Below are 22,382 nucleotides of genomic sequence, written 5' to 3' on the forward strand. Positions count from 1 at the left end.
AGACTCTTAGCAAGGAGTTACAGTCAATGTCAGAATGGGTGGTTAACAATAAACTGGTCTTAAATACATCTAAGCATTCTATTTGGTTCAAAGCATTCTCTTAGACCTCAACCTAAACACGAGTTGTGCATAAAGGGTGTGACCATTTATCAAGTTGAAGAAGCTGAACTCCTAGGAGTAACATTGGATGGTCAGTTATCATGGTTAAGTCATATTGACAAAGTTGTGGTGAAGATGGCGAGAGGTATGTCTGTTATAAAAAGATATTCTGCGTTTTTGACACAAAGATTAACTGTACTAGTTGTTCAGGCTTTGTTCTTGTCCCATCTTCATTACTGTCCGGTAGTATGGCCAGGTGCAGCAAAGAAAGACCTAGCAAAGCTGTAGCTGGCTCAAAACAAAGCAGCACGCCTTACCCTTAAGTGCACACACAAAACGAACATTAACAACATGCATGAGTCTTTCATGGTTGAGAGTTGAGGAGAAATTGATTACTTCTCTTCTAGTCTTTTTAAGAAACATTTCTGTGTTGAAAATGCCAAACCACTAATCTATTTGCATACACCTCAAACAGACATACATACCCCACCAGACACGCCACTGTGGATTTCTTCACGGTACCCAAACCAAAAACAGATTTAATGCGTCACTCAGTTATGTATAGAGCCATGTCATCGTGAAATGACATCTGTCCTCAGTTGCAACACTCACTACCGAGTTCCAAACTGCCTCTGGAAGCAACGTCAGCACAAGAACTGTTCGTCTGGAGCTTCATGAAATGGGTTTCCATGGCCAAGCAGCCGCACACAAGTCTAAGATCACTATGCGCAATGCCAAGCGTCGACTGGAGTGGTGTAAAGCTCACCGCCATTGGACTACGGAGCAGTGGAAACGCGTTCGCTGGAGTGATGAATCACGCTTCACCATCTGGCAGTCCAACAGACAAATCTGGGTTTGGCGGATGCCAGGAGAATGCTACCTACCCGAATGCATAGTCCTACTGTAAAGTTTGGAGCAGGAGGAATAATGGTTTGGGGCTTATTTTCATGGTTCGAACTAGGCCCCTTTGTTCCAGTGAAAGGAAATCTTAAAGCTACATCATACAATTATATTCTAGACAATTCTGTGCTTCTAACTTTGTGGCAACAGTTTGGGAAGGCCCTTTCCTGTTTCAGCATGACACTCAATAATGCTCTAGTGGCTGAATGGAAGCAAGTCCCCGCAGCAATGTTCCAACATCTAGTGGAAAACCTTCCCAGAAAAGTGGAGGCTGTTATAGCAGCAAAGGGGGACCAACTCCATATTAATGCCCATGATTTTGGAATGAGATGTTTGATGAGCAGGTGTCCACATACTTTTTCATTCATTACATTTTCATCAAAACAACTTTATATCTAAGGTGCCTTTGAATTGACAGCCTGCACATGCGCAGTTTGGCTCGAGATGACCGTTAGACTCAATGACGTGATTCAGCACATGAGTTTAGCTCATAGAATTAGGAATTAGAATACTAGAAAGGGCATGAACCTTATGTGATAAAGTACAGCCATTTTGGTCAGGTCCATGGTTTGCCAGTGCTGTGATAAGATAGTGTAAAATAATGATTTTGAAGAATTTATCTGCACTGTATGTTTGCTAGCTAACTAGCCAGTTTTAGAGGAATGATTCCATAAATGTTTTAAAATGAACTGCCAATATGTCTACATTCCATTCAAACAATGCAGTCAATCCACAGCCATAGACTGACTGAAATCAGTTGATGATAGGACTTAGACAAGTTGTAAATGCAACAAGTTCCGATATTGTGTCATAATAGCACTCACAGCTTTCCAAGAAAACAAAAAAATGAGATCTGATTACATATATATTACATGAAATGTGTATAAAACCTGTATGGTATTTATAATTCTATGACAATATTTTAGGTATTATACAATTTGTGATATATCAAATGTCTTACTTTTATTTTCCTGCATAAGTAAAATCAGGATTATGTCACGATTCTCTAAAACAGAACCCAGAAGCAGTGCAGAACAAGGTGAGTAAAATGAAGGTGAGTATTTATTGGTAGTCTTGATGTGTAAATTGAATAATCCAGGAGACGGAACGGCAGCGAGTTGATGAGAGTGAATGAGTTGATCCAATGAAGTCACTGAATCCACCGACGGCCAGGCAAGGGAGTTGAATGTTCCGGGAGAATGACTGTTGTCAGGGTTTTGGATGATTGAACTATTTATTGTCCTGGATGGATTTTCTTCTTTTAATTGTGAGTAACCGGCAACAAGTACAGAATAACACAACAAACTCAGGAAACATGAGGCTGATACGCTGGCACAACATACTGTTCGTTGCTAACGATCCGGCAGGGAATGGATGTCAGCTCAGAGCTTATGAAAAGGTGATGATCAGGACCAGGTGTGCAGATGGTTGATGAGATGCAGGTGCGGTCAATCAATAGTTCTCCCGCCTAACTTCGTTGCCTGGCAACCAGACAGGGTGCGTTCAGGAACCTCAAACAGCAGACTCCAATCAAAAAAAACAGTCAGCTCAGGCAGAAAACAGACTCAGGAAGCGGGATTCCTGACAGATTACGCCTCTAGTGCCATTCATTCCAATTAGACTGGTTTGGATTTCTCCCTGACCAATCAATTTTCACCACATTCTGGAAGTTTGAGGGTTTTTTACATTTCCCTTCTAGTAATTGAATAGCATATCTATGGTTTAGCTAGCCAATTTCGCCATGACATCACCTACAAGCCTGATCAGGGATTTTTATTAGACAAGCAGTTCCTGCCTATCTTCATTCTGTACTGTTTTTGCTTTAGCCCTATGCTTTTGCCCTAACACTCAAACGTGCCCATTGGTCCACCCTAACATAAAACTCACAATATACATTTATGTTTCAACATAACTCATCCTATTATCTATACTGTGTTTATTCTGCAAAACATTTATTACAAGGTACCTTTTATAGATGTTGTAGTACGTGATAATAATCATATGTCCCCTCAATTTGGCACCTCATTGTTTTTGCCTCTAAAATTGCGTCATGGGTCATGACATCTCCATGAGCGGAGGGGGTTAAAATGATGTTGGTTGCTAAGCAACGATGTTAGTTGTCACCTCGATTCAAATGACTGCCCGGAGGAGAGGCGAGAGCTAGCATAGAAAACATATGTTGGTGTTCAAATACAACATAACACAAGAGTCAATCAGAAAAAAAGAAACAAGGATTACTCAAAAAAGGATAAGGTGAGATGATTCCGTTTTGGGTTTTGCCTTTTTTATTGATCCAAAGTGTGTTGGTTTGATCATGACAGCCAGCCAGGGCAAGTGTATTGCCAACTAGCTAGCTAGCTAGATTAATTTAGCCAGCTAGTTAGCTAGTTAAAGGTATACCCAGCGATGTGAAGTGGCTGCACAAAGGAAACAGCATAGTGGGTCAATTACCGCAACAACTACGAGCGTTGAAACTTCTCTACCAAACTTCTCTGCTGTGTTAGTCCTGTTGCTACCACGGTGGAACAGCGTGAAGCAACCCGTGCACATGCTGTTGCCGCATTAAAAACAACCGGGAACTCCGGAAATCTCTTCCTCAGGAAAAAAACTAGTTCAGACTGGGAAAAAATCGTTTAGAACAGTCATCCAACTTTGACCTATTTTTTCCCCCCGAGTTCCCAGTTGTCATGAAAGCACCATTAGTGAGGTCATTGAACTATAAAATAACTGGAGACAGCGTCCAAGATGGCCAACCGTTATTTTCAATGTAACCGTATCTGCCATTTTCGAGATCTGGGTTTACTTGGATAATTAATGGAAAAATATGTTTTTATTGTCACATTCACCGGATAGATGCAGTGAAATGGGTTGTTTTACAGGGTCAGCCATAGTAGTATGGCGTTACTGGAGCAAATTAGGGTTAAGTGTCTTGCTCAAGGCCACATCGACAGACTTTTCGCGTTGTCTGCTCCGGGATTCTTTATACAGCTACGGAAGTTACACATAAATCGAAATGTTGAGTCATTTCGGGGAGCATTTTAACTAACCCTAGCCTAACCAATGTCCTAACCTTAAACTAATGTTTCTAACATGCTACGTTAATTATCCTAACCTACTGCGTAAGTTCTCCTAACCTGCCTTCGAAAATGCAATCCTGATCCATATTGCAAATCATCTATTTTCTGTAACAAATGTTTTTTATAGGTTAAATTGGGTTTATTTGATCTGTGTTTTCATAGTTTGCGTAGTTCCTTACACTTCGATCACACCGACAGCGTCATTGTATTTTGGTACACCAGATTACATTCATTTCCAATGAAACGCTCTGTTTGCCTTGCAACATTGCGTTGCAGAGCGCACGGTGTGGTGCATACCTTGGATTTATCAAATGTATGCATCAGACTGTATGCGTAGATAGCTTGGCAGAAATGGTATAAGAAGGTGAATGTTGAACTTTTGTTGCATACATAGCCAGATGATGCTGCGTACCATTTTGCACAATAACACTGTCGGTGTGTTCGAAGCGTTACTCATGATGATTAATTTGTGTGTGCCCCTTTTTAAGAGTGTACCGCAATCCACTGCCAGAAAGAAGCTCGAGTAAAATAGGTCTTGATTTTTTAACGGTTTGAGCTAGAGACAAGCGATTTTCTGCATTGTAAAGGTGCAACCACTGAGACAAAGCCATGTTCCGTTTGTTTCTATGGCAGAGCCTCATCAGACTTGCTAGTGGTTCTCCCAACAAAGTAAAATGATACAAATGACTTTGTGTCACGAATTTCGTCGTGGTGTTGAAGGGAAGACCAAAATGCAGCGGGTATGTGGATACTCATTCTTTTAATAGGAAAAAAACAAACAGCATCCACAGGGGAAAAAAACAAAACAATAAACAGTACTCACGACTAACAACAGTGTGGCAGGCTCAACAAGCAGTGCTCACAAACAATTCCCCACAAACACACCCAACTAATATAGGACTCCCAATCAAAGGCAACACCACACACCTGCCTTCAATTGGAAGTCCACCCCAATTAACTATACATAGAACAACCCAACCTAGACAGAACATACAAAACACACTCCTTCTGCCACGCCCTGACCAAAACGTATACACCTACTCCACCTGCTGGTCAGGATGTGACACTTTGCTCGTGATGCACTCCTCTCAAATGATACAAATGAAACAACAGTCTGAGCACACTGGATGATAAGATACAGATGTAACCATTTGCCATTCAATGTATTATCTGAGAGGCACTGGTGCTCCCAAGTCAAAATTCCACGTGCATTCCACAGGTCATGTTTGTAAGTGAGTGTTCCATAAAATGATAACGATTAGGGAAAAAGTTGAGAGTTTTTCAAGGCATACCAGTCCTCCCGTAGCTCCAAAGGGGTCTAGGGGGTATGGCTTAAGGTTCAATTAGGGACTGGGATAGAGGATAAATAATAACATACTCAAGCTAAGTGTATTATGTCATTGATTGGCCATTTACATTTTTCACACAATCGCCACTGAACATTTGAGTCTGAAAACCATGATCTGAGAGCACTATGTGGACAATCAAAATATGTGAGAGATCAACTTGTGAATATCATCTCTATCGTGAAAGGTTCTAGAAAGCTCAGAACTAGTGTGTTGACCATTATAAGTACATCAGATTCTTAAGTAGAGGGGCAGCACTCAATCTAGATTTTTCAAAGTTACTTGATGTTTTTTTGTATTCATTGAGGCAACAAAAAGATTGTCAGTGTGTCTGATATTGTTTCTCCACAGCGTTCTTATCCTGGGTGTGACCAAAGGTCAGGTTGTATTGTACAAACCTGCAGTTTTACAGAAACCACAATTATATACAATAATGTTGTGATCAGTGAGAAAACACAAACAACTAAATTATTGCCATTACAGTTAATCAAGTCATTCCCTTTTCACTGCCAACTACATAAGTTCAGTTATTTGACAATAGTGATTCCTGTGTGAAAGAAATGCATAAATAAGTTGTCGTCTCCCAGCAGTAGTTGGGATACCATGAGGATGAGGTGTTTCTGTGATTATGCAGCCAAAGAGTTGCGCACTTGCCAGAAATGGACACGCCAGTGCAGCTGGACCGGTGAACAAACAGCATTAAACACTTAAACCGCCCGCATACATAGGTTTGGCTGGTGCCTAGCAGAACTCGGCTAGGTGAATGAGTGTGCTTGCATACTCCCTTAAAATAAAAACCAAAAAAAGGGGAAAGGAGCGATATTACACTGGACAGTAGAGGACGATGAGCTGGTAATAGCCATCTTTGGGCAAAGAAGGAGGCGACAACAGACCCAAACAAGGAATGACATAAATGACAAACATCCAGGTTTTTAACAATTAAGTGTATGGTTAAATAGTTTCAAAATGCTAACTCCTCCGCTCGGATTCAAGGTGGGTGATGTGCGATGTGACCATTTTAATCTGAACATACCAAGTAAACAGAATCAAGCCTTTAGACCAGGGGTTTAAAACTCATTCCGTAGAGGGCCTAGTTTCTGCAGGTTTTTGGTTTCTCCTTTCAATTAAAACCCAGCCAACCAGGTTTGGGGAGTACCTTACTAATTAATCAGTAACCTTAATTCATCAATCAAGTACAACGGAGGAACAAAAAGCCGCAGACACTGTGCCCTCCGTGGAACGAGTTTGACACCTGCTTTAGATGTTAATGTTAATTATCCTTCATTATATTTGTCAAACATGACTGGCGTTTTGGCCTATATTTATGTACTTAAAAATCTCATTAAAGTTTGGCTACATTTTCGGGCGCCTCCCTCATGTCAGCATCATTTTAGACATGAGGCTGTAGCCGATATGTATATCACCTACACTTTGACATGTAGGCTTTTTGAAAATGTATGTACATGAAAAATAGATTTGAATATTATTCCAATGTTGTCCTATCTGATCCAATTCTAATCGGAGTAATTGTTTGATATTATTTTTTGTGCTTTTTTTTTACTTGTCCATTCGGACAACTTAAATCTATATTCTTCTTGTCCGACTATTTATTTTAGTTGAGCGGACAAGAGGACAAGCGTAAATGTCGAGTCGTGAACCTCAAACATGAGATGGTCAGAGATGTAGGGTTGTCTGGTCTGCACTTCCTGCTATGTAAAGGTATGCCACTGGTTGAAGGACAAGCGCATTGGTGGTGCATCGGCACAGGGTGGGAACAGTGGAGGAAAGAAACATAAGTATTATTGGGCATTGGGGATATCATTACACAGATCAAGACACAGTCTGCCATGTAACAAAGTAACTGAGTATTGGCAGATTGAGTGAGTATTGAGAATAGCATGGAGTGTAATTGAGAAGCTCAAGTTGTTATTAGATAGAACGTCATGGCCCCGCTGTTACGTCCTGACCAGTAATAGGGGTTATTTGTTATTGTAGTTTGGTCAGGACGGTCAGGTGGTTTGTTTAGTAGGGTATTTGATTTATGTATTCTGGGGGTTTTTGGGCACTGTTCTATGTTAGTGTATTTCTATGTTCTGTCTAGTCTTTTGTATTTATGTTTGTTAATTGGGGTTGGACTCTCAATTGGAGGCAGGTGTTTTCTAGTTGCCTCTTATTGAGAGTCCTAAATATAGGTATGTGTTTGAGTACTTTGTGGGAGATTATGCTGTGTATAGCTTTGTGCCTTACCAGCCTGTGATTAGTCGTTGTGTTTTCTTTGTGTACGTGTTTGTTTTGGTTCTCCTTCTTGTCCGTTTATAATAAAGAAGATGAGTGCACATTTCCCCGCTGCATTTTGGTCTAAATCCGACGACAACCGTTACACCCGCCCCCTGTGGGGAAACCTCCTGTGGTTACCTAGGCGACCCCATTGGCTCACAAAATGTCAACTTTTGCAAACGCAATTTTCTTTCTTATTGTCTGCTTGATTTTGTAAATTACAAAACAACTAAGAAAATTACAACATGTCTAAAGATTACTTTTCAACATTTCCAGCTTCCAAGCATTCTCACGACTTCCAGCTTCCAAGCATTCTCACGACTCGATTCGGTCTTATGTAGCAAAATTTGTGTTTTACATTGGATTATAGTAGAGATTTAGAGCTAGAAAATGGTATATCATACACTGCAGTTGAGGAACAATGGGAAAGTAATTCTGCTTTGAAAGTTGATAAACTTGTAATACCACTTTTGAGAAAATGGCCCTTGAATGTTTCAGTACACCTGCTGGAGAACTCATTCTTTGTCTAGACCCATTCAGCATTGTTCATACCATCTTAATGGTAAATGTTTTTTAATTACCTTTTCATTTGGCATGAACACAACAAGTCATGATTGTACAATATTCCATGCCGTTCTGGGTGCTGGGTCACTCGTCTGTTCTACACATGCCTACATTTGCATATCCTCCTTTCAGAACCTGGCTGAACTTGTTTAGTTGAGCAGTGCATTTTCCCCCTTGCACACCTTGCCTTTTGTTGTTTCCTTACCGATAATAATTTTGTACATCTGTGCGTTCATGCAGCAGTAAGTACTTCATCATAATGCATATTTCCTTTTTTTGTAATTGTGTTATGTTGTTTCTACTTTAGCACACAGATTTGAGTTATTTTCCATTGCCAGCTAATTGATTTGCACGTGGCGGCCTCATGCCCAGTAATTGGTACATGTATAGAGAATGTGTAGACAGTGTTTTTTATTATAACCTCAGACACACGAGACACTGTTATATTCTATCCACTAGTTCTTTAGCTATAATATGCATGCTAGTGACGACGGAGAATTGCTATCTTGTACTGCTAGCCTCCTTTGAAGTTGCAGTCATGGCCTTTTGGCCTGTTTATTGTATAGCTCTGCCCTGCCCCCTTGTGGAGCTTTCCAGTTACTGTTTCCTATGTAAATCATTGGTGCATTTTTATCTGTCAGTGTCATTGTGACTTATTTACTGTTGTAACAGTTTATTATGTTACCACTGTGATATTGTATTATTGCTTGTATCTTGATATTGTACCAATATTGCATACTAATTACTTTTTATTTATGATGTACTTTCAGAAAAACACACACACATTTAGAACCCCGCTGTGAATATAATTGCCATTAAACATCATAACTGGAACTGGAGTTGCTGACATCTTTCTTACCGAAAATTGATTTCAACTTTCGCATGACTAGCAACATTTAGTGAACGTACATTCTGAATGTTCAATATACATCGTAGGTTAATTGGTGAGCTAATGTGGCTATTTTCACAGTGGTTTCAGAGTGATGCAATAGAGCTAAGCTGCTAATATTTTTGTAAACTCTACATAGGTGTTTTCTGTGGGTGTCACTGAGTAGGCTGATACCCCATTTCATGGGTGCACAGTCCATAGGTTAGGCTGAACAGTGCAATTAGAATATTCAATACACACAATAGGCTGACTGGGAAGGTGATTTCCAAGTCCTTCAATAAGAGCTAAGACGATAATATTTGTGGAAACTCTTGAGAATTACTTTCTATGGGTGCCACTGAGTTGGAAGATACCCTGTTTCATGGGTGCACAATCCATATAAGTATGCCCCAATACAATTATGCAGTCTAATACAGCCACAGTATCATTTCAGTAGTTAATTATTGTATTTAATCTGAAATTATTTATCTAGTCCAAATATGGCATGATTCAAATCAAACTTCATTTGTCACATGCACCGAATACAACAAGTGTAGACCTTACCGTGAAACGCTTACTTACAAGCCCTTAACCAACAGTCAACAGTGGAGTTCAAGAAGAAGAAAATATTTACCAAGTAGACTAAAATAAAAAGTAATAATAAAAAGTAACACAATAAGAATAACATAGCGAGGCTATATACAGGGGGCACCGGTACCGAGTCGGTGTGCGGGGGTAGAGGCTAGTTGAGGTAATTGTAGGTGGGGGTGAAGTGACTATGCATAGGTAACAAACAAACAGTGAGTAGCAGCAATTTACAAAAGGGAGGGGGAGGGGGGGTCAATGTAAATTGTCCGGCGGCGATTTCATGAATTGTTCAGCAGTCTTATGGCTTGGGGGTAGAAGCTGTTGGGGAGCCTTTTGGTCCTAGAGTTGGCGCTCCAGTACCGCTTGCCGTGTGGTAGCAGAAAAAACTGTCTATAACTTGGGTGACTGGAGTCTGATTATTTTATGGACTTTCCTCTGACACCGCTTATAGGTCCTCGATGGCAGGGAGCTTGGCCCCAGTGATGTACTGGTCCGTTCCCACTCCCCACCTTAGCGCCTCAGATGCCGAGCAGTTGCCATACCAGGTGGTGATGCAACCAGTCAGGATGCTCTCGATGGTGCAGCTGTAGGACCTTTTGAGGATCTGTGGACCCATGCCAAGATTCCACTATTTGTATCAGTCTGCATCACTTTCAATGAGGGACTTTTATTTTGAAGACGAACCGCAAATTCCACTATTGTGGCCAATCGTTATTGTGGCTAGCTTCACATATGTACCTAAGGGCGTACCCGGGCCACGTTCAGCAGAAGGACAGACACAACGTTGGCCAATGTTCAGACATAAGTGTATTATGTAGAACAAACATGCCTCTCTGATTGAAATCATGTCAGTTCTATTCATGGAGTGTTCTATCTGCAACTTTCCCCAAAACATTTTTGTACTGAACATGCTCAGCCCAGGCAAACCCACTGAGCTATTCGAACCCGCTCTGCCCATCACTTATCTGTCCGGAAAGCCTCCTCAAATGAAAACATGTTGTGGCCAACCCCGCCCTGTTTCTTATGCCGCTGTGGGGGACTTCTCAGAAGATTGAATGACTGCTAGTAGTGACTGCTTTACACATAGTAGCCCCAAAACAATTGTATTTGATGTATCAGGCTAATAAAAATAGTCACCAGACAGAAGCATAACTGGATTCAATCCCTATAGCTGTTATTGTAGTGATGTCTAGACGCTTGCTGGGGGTTGAGGTAAAGGGTCCTTCCTTCATAAAGCTAATCATGAAATAAATAATCTAATTGGGATCTCTGTAATCAAAATGTCCAATCAATTTCCATGTCCATAGTTTTAATCAAAGTTATATCTAGAATTTCCAAGATAGGCTACAAGTGGTATGACTTTATGTCAAATGTAAGCTACTGAATTGAATTTGAACACGGCTATTAGCTGGCTAATTTACCTACATTATAGAGAGCATAAAATTATAAGTATTCAAAGTACAGAAACTAACACAGTTGGTCAGAATATAACAATTGTCACGACTTCCCCCGAAGTCGGTCCCTCTCCTTGTTCGGGCGGCGTTCGGCGGTCGACGCCACCGGCCTTCTAGCCATCGCCGATCCACTTTTCACTTTTTGATTACAACAATCAAAATGTGAAAATTTCAACTATGCCTGTCTTTCCAGGTTCTGGTAAACTTAGCTACAGATTGTTACACCAGATAATATAATTGAATACATTTTTGGTATCGATTACTGGGAGTTACAGGTTAGGTACTGTTTGGCGTGGGCAATTCCACAGTAATGGAATTACACTTTGACTACGTTTTTTCACTTTAAAATGTATGCCAAACTAAATTTTAAATGTATGCCAAACAAAAAAATATTGATTTCAAAGTTTATCAAACCATTACAACTCTATGCACTAGGACTACTTTTAACAATTTATTCAGAAATATGTACAAAAACGAATTTAGTGGAAGAACTGTGCAGATGCAGACTTTGGTAACGGAATTACGATAAAATCTCTCTCAGGTTTTTATGTGACCACGTTTTTCCAAAAACTCTGATATATCTGCTCCGAATTAAGATTCAAACATGTCTGCAGAAAGAATGGGATGTCAGTGTCAGCTATGACATGGCACCTTGAGATTGAATAAATCTCTTTTGGTTATTGAACTACAGTAAGTGAAGTGGATTTACACCTGGTAACTGAATTAAGGTAATGCATAATTATGGATATGAATGTCATTCACAAGTTTGGGCATCGCAGCACAGCAGAGCACAGTAGATTACAATACAGTACACTAGAGTTCAGTACAGCAGTGGTTCCCAAACTCAGTACAGCAGAGTCCCCGTAGAACTAAAATCCAATTTATGCTTGATCCAAAAATGTGGTCAGAGGCTCCATATGGAGAGTGTGGCGCATTTGCGGAGCCTCCAGAGGCATGCAGAGGCTAAATTGAGCTACATAACGCATAGTTGTACGCCGCCCTAAATCTTTTAACAATGCGGAGGGGTCCATATAGCTATGCATTGACATGGTTGGTTGATGGTAGGTGGGGGCAAGAGGTCCTGTATAAACACAAACTCACTTCCTTGACAACTTCCTTCACAACCACTCTGCGCTGCTCCATGAAGCGCTAAAGGTATGAATGCCCTGACTTCTGCAGAGGCCATATCACTATAAATGCTGCATGGCCAATGCAGACATCGGATTAACCAGCGCCTTTTACTCTTTCTTAAAAATTGTAATAGTAAGGACTTCCGGTAATCTTTTGGCAGAGAAGCCCGTGTAGTTCCGAATACCGTCTCAAAAGTCCAAAATCCGTAATAAATTCCTGACAACTGGCCTCTGAACCTTCAAGATGCTTAATAACATGGACATACGCGACCAAGGACACTCAACTAAGGCACAAGGAAGCTTAATAAAGTGTTGATTAGTGTTCAGCCATGAGCTCCTTGTCAGTAACAACCACATCATCAACATTAAGGGACATGGGCAGCTGTGAGGAGGAGGGTTTGTTCTCCAGGTTTTTAACCGTTTTCCAGAACTTCTTGAGGTTAGAGCATGGAATTTTCGAGGTGGAGTAACTCTGCCAGATCACGGTCAAACCAGGGGCTGTTTTTCATTTTCATTTTCTTTTTGGGGGTGGGTTTGTCAACAAAACCACTGAAAATATCAAAAAAGAAGGTCCAAGCTTCTTCGACAGAGGGGATCAAGCTGATTCTATACCAATCTACAGAGGCCAGGTCATGAAGGAAGGCTTGCTCATTATCAGCATGGCAGATGTGTTGTTACCTACCCTCAGTTACCTACCCTACCCTGGATCCTGGGGGAGGCCCGTCAGGATCCAGTTGCAGAGTCCCAGGGTCCTTAGCTTAGTGATGAGCTTTGAGGGCACTGTGGTGTTGAACGCTGAGCTGTAGTCAATGAATAGCATTCTCATGTAGGCGTTCTTTTTGTCCAGGTTGGAAAGGGCAGTGTGGAGTGCAATAGAGATTGTTGGGGTAGAATGCAAATTGGAGTGGGTCTAGGGTTTCTGGTATAATGGTATTGATGTGAGCCATGACCAGCCTTTCAAAGCACCTCATGGCTACAGACTTGAGTGCTATGGATCGGTAGTCATTTAGGCAGGTTACCTTGGTGTTATTGGGCACAGGGACTGTGGTGGTCTGCTTGAAACATGTTGGTATTACAGACTCGGTCAGGGACAGGTTGAACATGTCATTAAAGACACATCCTGGTAATCCGTTTGGCCCTGCTGCCTTGTGAATGTTGACCTGTTTAAAGGTCTTATATCGGCTACAGAGAGTGTGATCACACAGTCGTCCGGAACAGCTGGTGCTCTCATGCATGCTTTAGTGATGCTTGCCTCGAAACGCGCATAGAAGTAATTTAGCTCGTCTGGTAGGCTTGTGTCACTGGGCAGCTCGCGGCTGTGCTTCCCTTTGTTGTCCGTAATAGTTTGCAAGCCCTGCCACATCCGACGAGCGTCGGAGCCGGTGTAGTAGGATTCAACCTTAGTCCTGTATTGACGCTTTTCCTGTTCCTTTTTGATGGTTCGTCAGAGGGCATAGCGGGATTTCTTATAAGCGTCTGGGTTAGAGTTCCGCGCCTTGAAAGCGGCAACTCTACCTTTTTGCTCAGTGTGGATGCATCTCGGCAAGTGGCTATGTCGTCTGTAGCAGCCCTGGCGCTAACCTGCATTTCGCTCCAGAGACTTGCATGTGACAGATTGGCTGGAAATATCGTTTGAGTTTTAAGATAGACGTGTTTAAGGCTTCCACCATATCCTTAAGTTATTTAATTTCTCCCGAAAGCAGTTCCTCTAGGGATTCCTTAACTGCTTGTTTGACATTTGCCTGCATCAAAGTTTGTTGTTGATTCAGAGCCTTCAATACGGCGGAGTTGGATGTATTCTCTCTGGTCTTAGTTGGCTCGGTGTCTTTCTTTGTTTGGGACGCTTTTAAGTCAGCATTCATATTTGACTCAGCCATTCCTCCTTGCCTGTCCAACATTTCCTCATCTCCCACCCCTTCTAATGCAACTAGCCCCGATGCTCCTCCCTATTTTCCCCCTGCCCCGCTACAAAGTTTCTCCCTGCAGGCGGTCACTTAGTCCGAGGTGCTAAAGCAGCTCCTTAAACTTGACCCCAAAAAACTATCTGTGTCAGATGGTTTAGACCCTTTCTTCTTTAAGGCTGCTGCTCATATCATCGCCAAGCCTAGCTCTGATCTTTTTAACCTGTTTCTCCTCTGGGGAGGTTCCCATTGCTTGGAAGGCAGCCACGGTGCATCCTTTATTTAAAGGGGCAGATCAAGCTGATCCTAACTGTAATAGGCCAATTTCCATTTTGCCCTGTTTATCAAAAGTGTTGGAAAAACGTGTCAGTAATCAACTGACTGGCTTTCTTGATGTCTATAGTATTCTCTCTGGTATGCAATCTGAACAATCAGAACATCTGCTGTCTCAGCCACTGCCTGTCACCAAGGGAGTACCCCAATGCTTGATCCTAGGCCCCACGCTCTTCTCAATTTACATCAACAACATAGTTCAGGCAGTCGGAAGCTCTCTCATCTATTTATATGCAGATGATACAGTCTTATACTCAGCTGACCCCTCCCCGGATTTTGTGTTAAACGCTCTACAACAAAGCTTTCTTAGTGTCCAACAAGCTTTCTCTGCCCTTAACCTTGTTCTGAACACCTTGAAAACAAAGGTCTTGGGGTGTGATTACTACCTCTGAGGGTTTAGAGCATGTGGTAGTCACCTCATACAAGTACTTGGGAGTATGGCTGGACGATACACTGTCCTTCTATCAGCACATATCAAAGCGGCAGGCTAAAGTTAAATCTAGACATGGTTTCCTCTATTTGTAATCGCTCCTCTTTCACCCCAGCTGCCAAACTAACCCTGATTCAGATGACCATCCTACCCATGCCAGATTACGGCGACATAATTTATAGATCGGCAGGTAAGGGTGCTCTCGAGCGGCTAGATGTTCTTTACCATTCGGTCATCAGATTTGCCACCAATGCTCCTTATAGGACACATCACTGCACTCTATACTCCTCTGTAAACTGGTCATATCTGTATACCCGTCGCAAGACCCACTGGTTTATGCTTGTTTATAAAAACCCTTTTAGGTCTCACTCCCCTCTATCTGAGATACCTAATGCAGCCCTCATCCTCCACATACAACACCTGTTCTGCCAGTCACATTCTGTTAAAGGTCCCCAAAGCACACACATCCCTGGGTTGCTCCTCTTTTCAGTTCGCTGCAGCTAGCGACTGGAACGAGCTGCAAAAAACACTCTTACTGACAGTTGGGGCTGCTTTGCGTGATGTATTGTTATCTCTACCTTCTTGCCCTTTGTACTGTTGTCTGTGCCCAATAATGTTTGTACCATGTTTTGTGCTGCTACCATGTTGTGCTGCTGCCATGTTGTGTTTCTACCATGTTGTTGTCATGTTGTGTTGCTACCATGCTATGTTGTCATCTTAGGTCTCTCTTTATGTAGTGTTGTGGTGTCTCTCTTGTCACGATGTGTGTTTTGTACTAGATTTTTATTTTATTTTTAATCCCTGCCCTTGTCCCCGCAGAAAGCCTTTTGCTTTTTAGCAAGCCATCATTGTAATTAAGAATTTGTTCTTAACTGACTTGCCTAGTTAAATAAAGGTGAAATATATATACACTGCTCAAAAAAATAAAGGGTACACTTAAACAACACATCCTAGATCTGAATGAAAGAAATAATCTTATTAAATACTTTTTTCTTTACATAGTTGAATGTGCTGACAACAAAATCACACAAAAATAATCAATGGAAATCCAATTTATCAACCCATGGAGGTCTGGATTTGGAGTCACACTCAAAATTAAAGTGGAAAACCACACTACAGGCTGATCCAACTTTGATGTAATGTCCTTAAAACAAGTCAAAATGAGGCTCAGTAGTGTGTGTGGCCTCCATGTGCCTGTATGACCTCCCTACAACGCCTGGGCATGCTCCTGATGAGGTGGTGGATGGTCTCCTGAGGGATCTCCTCCCAGACCTGGACTAAAGCATCCGCCAACTCCTGGCAGTCTGTGGTGCCAACGTGGCGTTGGTGGATGGAGCGAGACATGATGTCCCTGATGTGCTCAATTGGATTCAGGTCTGGGGAACGGGCGGGCCAGTCCATAGCATCAATGCCTTTCTCTTGCAGGAACTGCTGACACACTCCAGCCACATGAGGTCTAGCATTGTCTTGCATTAGGAGGAAGCCAGGGCCAACCGCACCAGCATATGGTCTCACAAGGGGTCTGAGGATCTCATCTCGGTACCTAATGGCAGTCAGGCTACCTCTGGCGAGCACATGGAGGGCTGTGCGGCCCCCCAAAGAAATGCCACCCCACACCATGACTGACCCATCGCCAAACCGGTCATGCTGGAGGATGTTGCAGGCAGCAGAACGTTCTCCACGGCGTCTCCAGACTCTGTCACGTCTGTCACGTGCTCAGTGTGAACCTGCTTTCATCTGTGAAGAGCACAGGGCGCCAGTGGCGAATTTGCCAATCTTGGTGTTCTCTGGCAAATGCCAAATGTCCTGCACAGTGTTGGGCTGTAAGTACAACCCCCACCTGTGGACGTCGGGCCCTCATACCACCCTCATGGAGTCTGTTTCTGCCCGTTTGAGCAGACACATGCACATTTGTGGCCTGCTGGAGGTAATTTTGCAGGGCTCTGGCAGTGCTCCTCCTGCTCCTCCTTACACAAAGGCGGAGGTAGCGGTCCGGCTGCTGGGTTGTTGCCCTCCTACGGCCTCCTCCACGTCTCCTGATGTACTGGCCTGTCTCCTGGTAGCGCCTCCATGCTCTGGACACTACACTGACAGACACAGCAAACCTTCTTGCCACAGCTCGCATTGATGTGCCATCCTGGATGAGCTGCACTACCTGAGCCACTTGTGTGGGTTGTAGACTCCGTCTCATGCTACAGTGAAAGCACCGCCAGCATTCAAAAGTGACCAAAACATCAGCCAGGAAGCATAGGAACTGAGAAGCGGTCTGTGGTTACCAACTGCAGAACCACTCCTTTATTGGGGGTGTCTTGCTTATTGCCTATAATTTCCACCTGTTGTCTATTTCATTTGCACAACAGCATGTGACATTTATTGTCAATCAGTGTTGCTTCCTAAGTGGACAGTTTGATTTCACAGAAGTGTGATTGACTTGGAATTACATTGTGTTGTTTAAGTGTTCCCTTTATTTTTTTGAGCAGTATATATATTTTAAATCCTCAACACGGTGGCCCCTCAGGGGTGCGTGCTCAGTCACCTCCTTTTCTTCCTGTTCACCCATGACTGCATGGTCAAGCATGACTCCAACACCATCTTTAAGTTTCCTGACGACACAACTGTGGTAGGCCTGATCACCGACAACGATGAGACAGCCTATAGGGAGGAGGTCAGAGACCTGGCAGTGTGGTGCCAGGGTAACAACTTCTCCCTCAACATGATCAAGACAAAGGAGATGATCGTGGACTACAGGAAAAGGAGGGCGAGCATGCCCCCATTCTCATCGACGGGGCTGTAGTGGAGCAGGTTGAGAGCTTCAATTTCCTTGGTGTCCACATCACCAACGAACTGTCATGGTCCAAACACACCAAGACAGTTGTGAAGAGGGCACAACAAAACCTATTCCCCCTCAGGAGACTGAAAAGATTTGGCATGGGTCCCCAGATCCTCAAAAAGTCCTACAGCTGTACCATCGAGAGCCTCCTGACTGGTTGCATCACCACCTGGTATAGCAACTGCTCGGCCTCCGACCACAAGACACTACAGAGGGTAGTGCGTACGGCCAAATACATCATTGGGGCCAAGCTTCCTGCCATCCAGGACCTCTATACCGGGCGGTGTCAGAGGAAGGCCCTAAAAATTGTCAAAGACTCCAGCCACCCTATTCATAGACTGTTCTCTCTGCTACCGCACGGCAAGCGGTATCGGAGCGCAAAGTCTAGGTACAAAAGGCTTCTTAACAGCTTCTACCCCCAAGCCATAAGACTCCTGAACAGCTAATCAGATGGCTACCCAAACTATTTGCATTGAACCCCCCCCTCCCATTTTTACGCTGCTGCTACTCTTTGTTTATTATCTATACATAGTCACTTTACCTCTACCTTCATGTACATATTACCTCAATTTCCTCGACTAACCTGTGCCCCACACATTGACTCTGTACCGGTACCCCCTGTATATAGAGTTGTTACTGTTATTTTATTGTTGCTCTTGAATTTGTATTTTTTTATAATTTTTTACTTCAGTTTATTTATTAAATACTTTAATACTTATTCTTCTTAAAACGGCATTGTTGGTTAAGGGCTTGTAAGTAAGCATTTCACTGTAAGGTGAACCTGTTGTGTTCAGCGCATGTGACAAATATAATTTATTTTGATCTACTCACCTTCGCACGCCGATTCATGGATCGTCTATAGCCGGATTGCATCCGGTTTACACAACCCAACTTCACACACGCATTAGGACTCAGTGCGCACAGGGAGCAGCGCGAGCTGCGACAACATCGTCACGTCATCCAAAAACATGGCAGACATATGATGAAAATAAAATGTTCATATCTTCGACTGTGAGTGATGTTTTGTGCACAAACCAAAGTGTCTTATTAGGAATTTTGAAATCTAACTTCTCTATGTTCAATACCGGAACCCTGTCCCCTTGCTCGCTCATCGCAATGGTGTGTTTGAGCAGTAAGGATAGTGAAGCTGACTGTAGACATAAGTTGGCGAGGTGCATCTGTGACAGCCGAAAGTCAGTCACTGTAGTCAAAAGTGGTTTTCCAACAGCAAGGCTCAGATCAACATGGCAGTGTCAACATAGCTGCTATTGTGTAAGTTTTTCTTTATAAATACCTTTGATCTATAAAGTTCATAAAGAAAATCTATATTACATCTCATGTTCTCCTATCCAGATGTCTAACAATGCCACTGCAGCCTCCAGGAGAGGAGTCTTTCAAGCTCATGGTGATGGTGAAGAAGACTCTAAACAACCCAGTCGTAGCTACATGCTAAGTGACTTTGACTCAGACCCTGGATCTGAGACTTATCCTGACAGTGAAGAAGCAGAGAGTGAAGCAGAATTAGACACAGAACCAGACACACATAAAGAGAGTGCCACAACTGGTCCAGAACTCACTGAATTGAGAGATATAGGTAAAGGCCCACAGACCAATGTCTATAAAGAGGAGGCGTACATAAGTACTACACACACCCAGCCTAAAACCAAAGGAGAGCTCCACATTCACTCTGTGTTGTAAGTAGATTAAGCCGTGTGTGTGTGGGTGTGTGTGCGCAGAGATACCCATCTAAACAAATTATTAAAATAAACTACAAAGTTCTGTTGCCAAAAATGTGATTGTATTTTAAAACACAGAAAATACAAAAGTCGATTTTACTTTTGTACCTAATTCACCCCATTATCCTTGCTCTGGAAGTGCTTTCTTTCAAGCTCCTCCACTCATCCACCAACACCTCTCATGGCCTCACACGATAGTGCCATAAGACTTCTGATACCAATGCATTACATTTGGGATTGTAGGGCCCAAGAAATTTTGAACCGCTATTAAAAAATCATTGTAGAAATGTTTTGAAGATTTTCTGAAGTATCTTGTTGTAACGGCCGTCGTAGGAAGTGGACCAAGGTGCAGCGGGTTGAGTGCTCATTTTAACTTTATTTAGAACACTGACGAAACAAAACAAGAAAACGAACGGACGACAAACAGTAATGCAGGCTACACACAGCTATGCAATAACAACCTCCCACAATTCCCATAACAAACACACCCCTAATTATAGGACCTTCAATCAGAGGCAACGAGAAACAGCTGCCTCCAATTGAAGGCCCCAATCCCAATTAACTAAACATAGAACTAAACAAAAAGAAAGGAGGACCAAGGCACTCTTCATATAATTGATTAAAATGCCTTTATTAGTATGGCATGTTCAATAGAAACAATGTTTTTAAAAATCCGACGTGTTTCGGCTGCATGGCCTTCGTCAGGGAGTACAAAGAAATAATACAATGTTCTCTTTTTAACAGATTTTCCAATTAACCCTAATTTGAAGAGGGAGTGGTTAAAATTGATTGGACACACCTAGTAAGCAATAGTATACACACTTTAAAGTGAAATACTGTTGCTATGTTATCATAAAAATTGAACTCCAAGCTAGAAGTATCAGAACACTTAGAAAGGTAGTTCTAACCTTAAATATGTCTGGGAGAAGTGTCAAGAATAAGAAAGCAATATATTCCATAGTACATTAGAACAGATTGGAATGTCCACAGTGCAAGGTGTTCTACATTGGACGGACAAAGAGACGCCTTCAAGATCGCCTAGCGGAACACAAGTACGCCATACGGGTAGGCAATGAAGACTACCCCACGGCAAGGCACTACAAGTCCTTACACCATGGCAACTCGGCCTCCCTACAAGCTATGGGTATTGATCATATCCCGGCCTCTATTAGAAAAGGGGACCGTCTTAAACAGTTAAACCAAATGGAACGTTTTTGGATTTACAAACTACAGGCCACTAAATACCCGGGTTTAAATGAAGATATGGATTTCTCACCCTTCCTGTAGGGTTGTGATGGGTACATTTGCTGTCATCTAGTGGATATTTTGCTCAATTGCCCTCAGCTATGTTTAGACTCTTGTTGTTCATGTTTTGCTGTGTTCTAGTGTACTATGGAATATATTGCTTTCTTATTCTTGACACTTCTCCCAGACATATTTAAGGTTAGAACTACCTTTCTAAGTGTTCTGATACTTCTAGCTTGGAGTTAAATTTTTATGATAACATAGATACAGTATTTCACTTTAAAGTGTGTATACTATTGCTTACTAGGTGTGTCCAATCAATTTTAACCACTCCCTCTTCAAATTAGGGTTAATTGGAAAAGCTGTTAAAAAGAGAACATTGTATTATTTCTTTGTACTCCCTGACGAAGGCCATGCAGCCGAAACGCGTCGGATTTTTAAAAACATTGTTTCTATTGAACATGCCATACTAATAAAGGCATTTTAATCAATTATATGAAGAGTGCCTTGGTCCTCCTTTCTTTTTGATGACCAACTCACCCCTTTTACCAAAGAGCACCTTCTGTCTACCAACATTTACTATTGTGTACCTTAGTAGCGCTTCCCTTCCTCCTCTTTCTAATAGAACTAAACACCCTAGATCAGACATAGAAATACACAACATAGAACATAGACCAAAAGCCCGGAAACTCTAAACAAACACCCCTCTACATAAACACACACCCCGAACCACATAAAACAAATACCCCCCTGCCACGTCCTGACCAAACTACAATAACAAATGACCCCTTTACTGGTCAGAACGTGACACTTGTTACAAATTAACTGGTTATTTTTTTCAGGCCTTTCATATACAGTGCATTCAGAATGTATTCAGACCCCTTGACTTAATCCACATTGTGTTAGGTTACCGCCTTATTCAAAAATTGATTAAATACAAAAGAAAATACGGATTAAGGTACAGAGAGATCCTTTATGAAAATTTGCTCCAGAGCGCTCAGGACCTCAACCTGGGCGAAGGTTCACCTTCCAATAGTACAACAACCCTAAGCACACAGCCAAGACAACGCAGGAGTGGCTTTGGGACAAGTCTGAATGTCTTTGAGTGGCCCAGCCAGAGCCCGGACTTGAACCCCATCGAACATCTCTGGAGAGACCTGAAAATAGCTGTGCAGCGACGCTCCTCATCCAACCTGACAGAGCTTGAGATGATCTGCAGAGAAGAATGGGAGAAACTCCCTAAATACAAGTGTGCCAAGCTTTAGAGTCGTACCCAAGAAGACTCGAGGCTGTAATCGCTGCCAAAGGTACTTCAACAAAGTACTGAGTAAATGGTCTGAATACTGATGTTTCAGTTTTTTATTTTTAATACATTTGCAAAAAATACTAAAAACCTGTTTTTGCTTTGTCATTATGGGGTATTGTGTGTAGACTGATGAGGGGAAATAACGATTGAATCCATTTTAGAATAAGGCTGTAACGTAACAAAATGTGGAACAAGTAAAGTGCTCTGAATACTTTCTGAATGCACTGTACAAATGACAAAATACTCTGTGTGTGTGTCTGTGTGTGTATGTGTGTGTGTCTACATCAAAAATGTCACA

At 42.2% G+C, this 22,382-nt stretch overlaps 1 protein-coding gene across 3 annotated transcripts in view; it reads left to right on the forward strand.

Annotated features, from left to right (window-relative positions):
- Positions 1-2,972: 2,972 nt before the first annotated feature.
- The window catches only part of LOC115162282 (WD repeat-containing protein 38), a 41,023-nt gene continuing 21,613 nt past the window's right edge, over positions 2,973-22,382 (forward strand). Inside the window, exons 1-2 of one of the 3 annotated variants that reach the window (XM_029713439.1) lie at positions 3,124-3,252; positions 19,151-19,491. In XM_029713439.1, the coding sequence (XP_029569299.1) occupies positions 19,151-19,491 (341 nt within the window). In that variant the 5' untranslated portion in view covers positions 3,124-3,252. Of the gene's footprint in view, positions 3,253-19,150; positions 19,492-22,382 lie in introns of all 3 variants that reach the window. The other 2 variants (XM_029713447.1, XM_029713456.1) reach the window with 2 other exon arrangements.

This window comes from Salmo trutta, chromosome 2 (genome assembly GCF_901001165.1).
Source record: "Salmo trutta chromosome 2, fSalTru1.1, whole genome shotgun sequence".
NCBI classification, from domain to species: Eukaryota; Metazoa; Chordata; class Actinopteri; order Salmoniformes; family Salmonidae; genus Salmo; species Salmo trutta.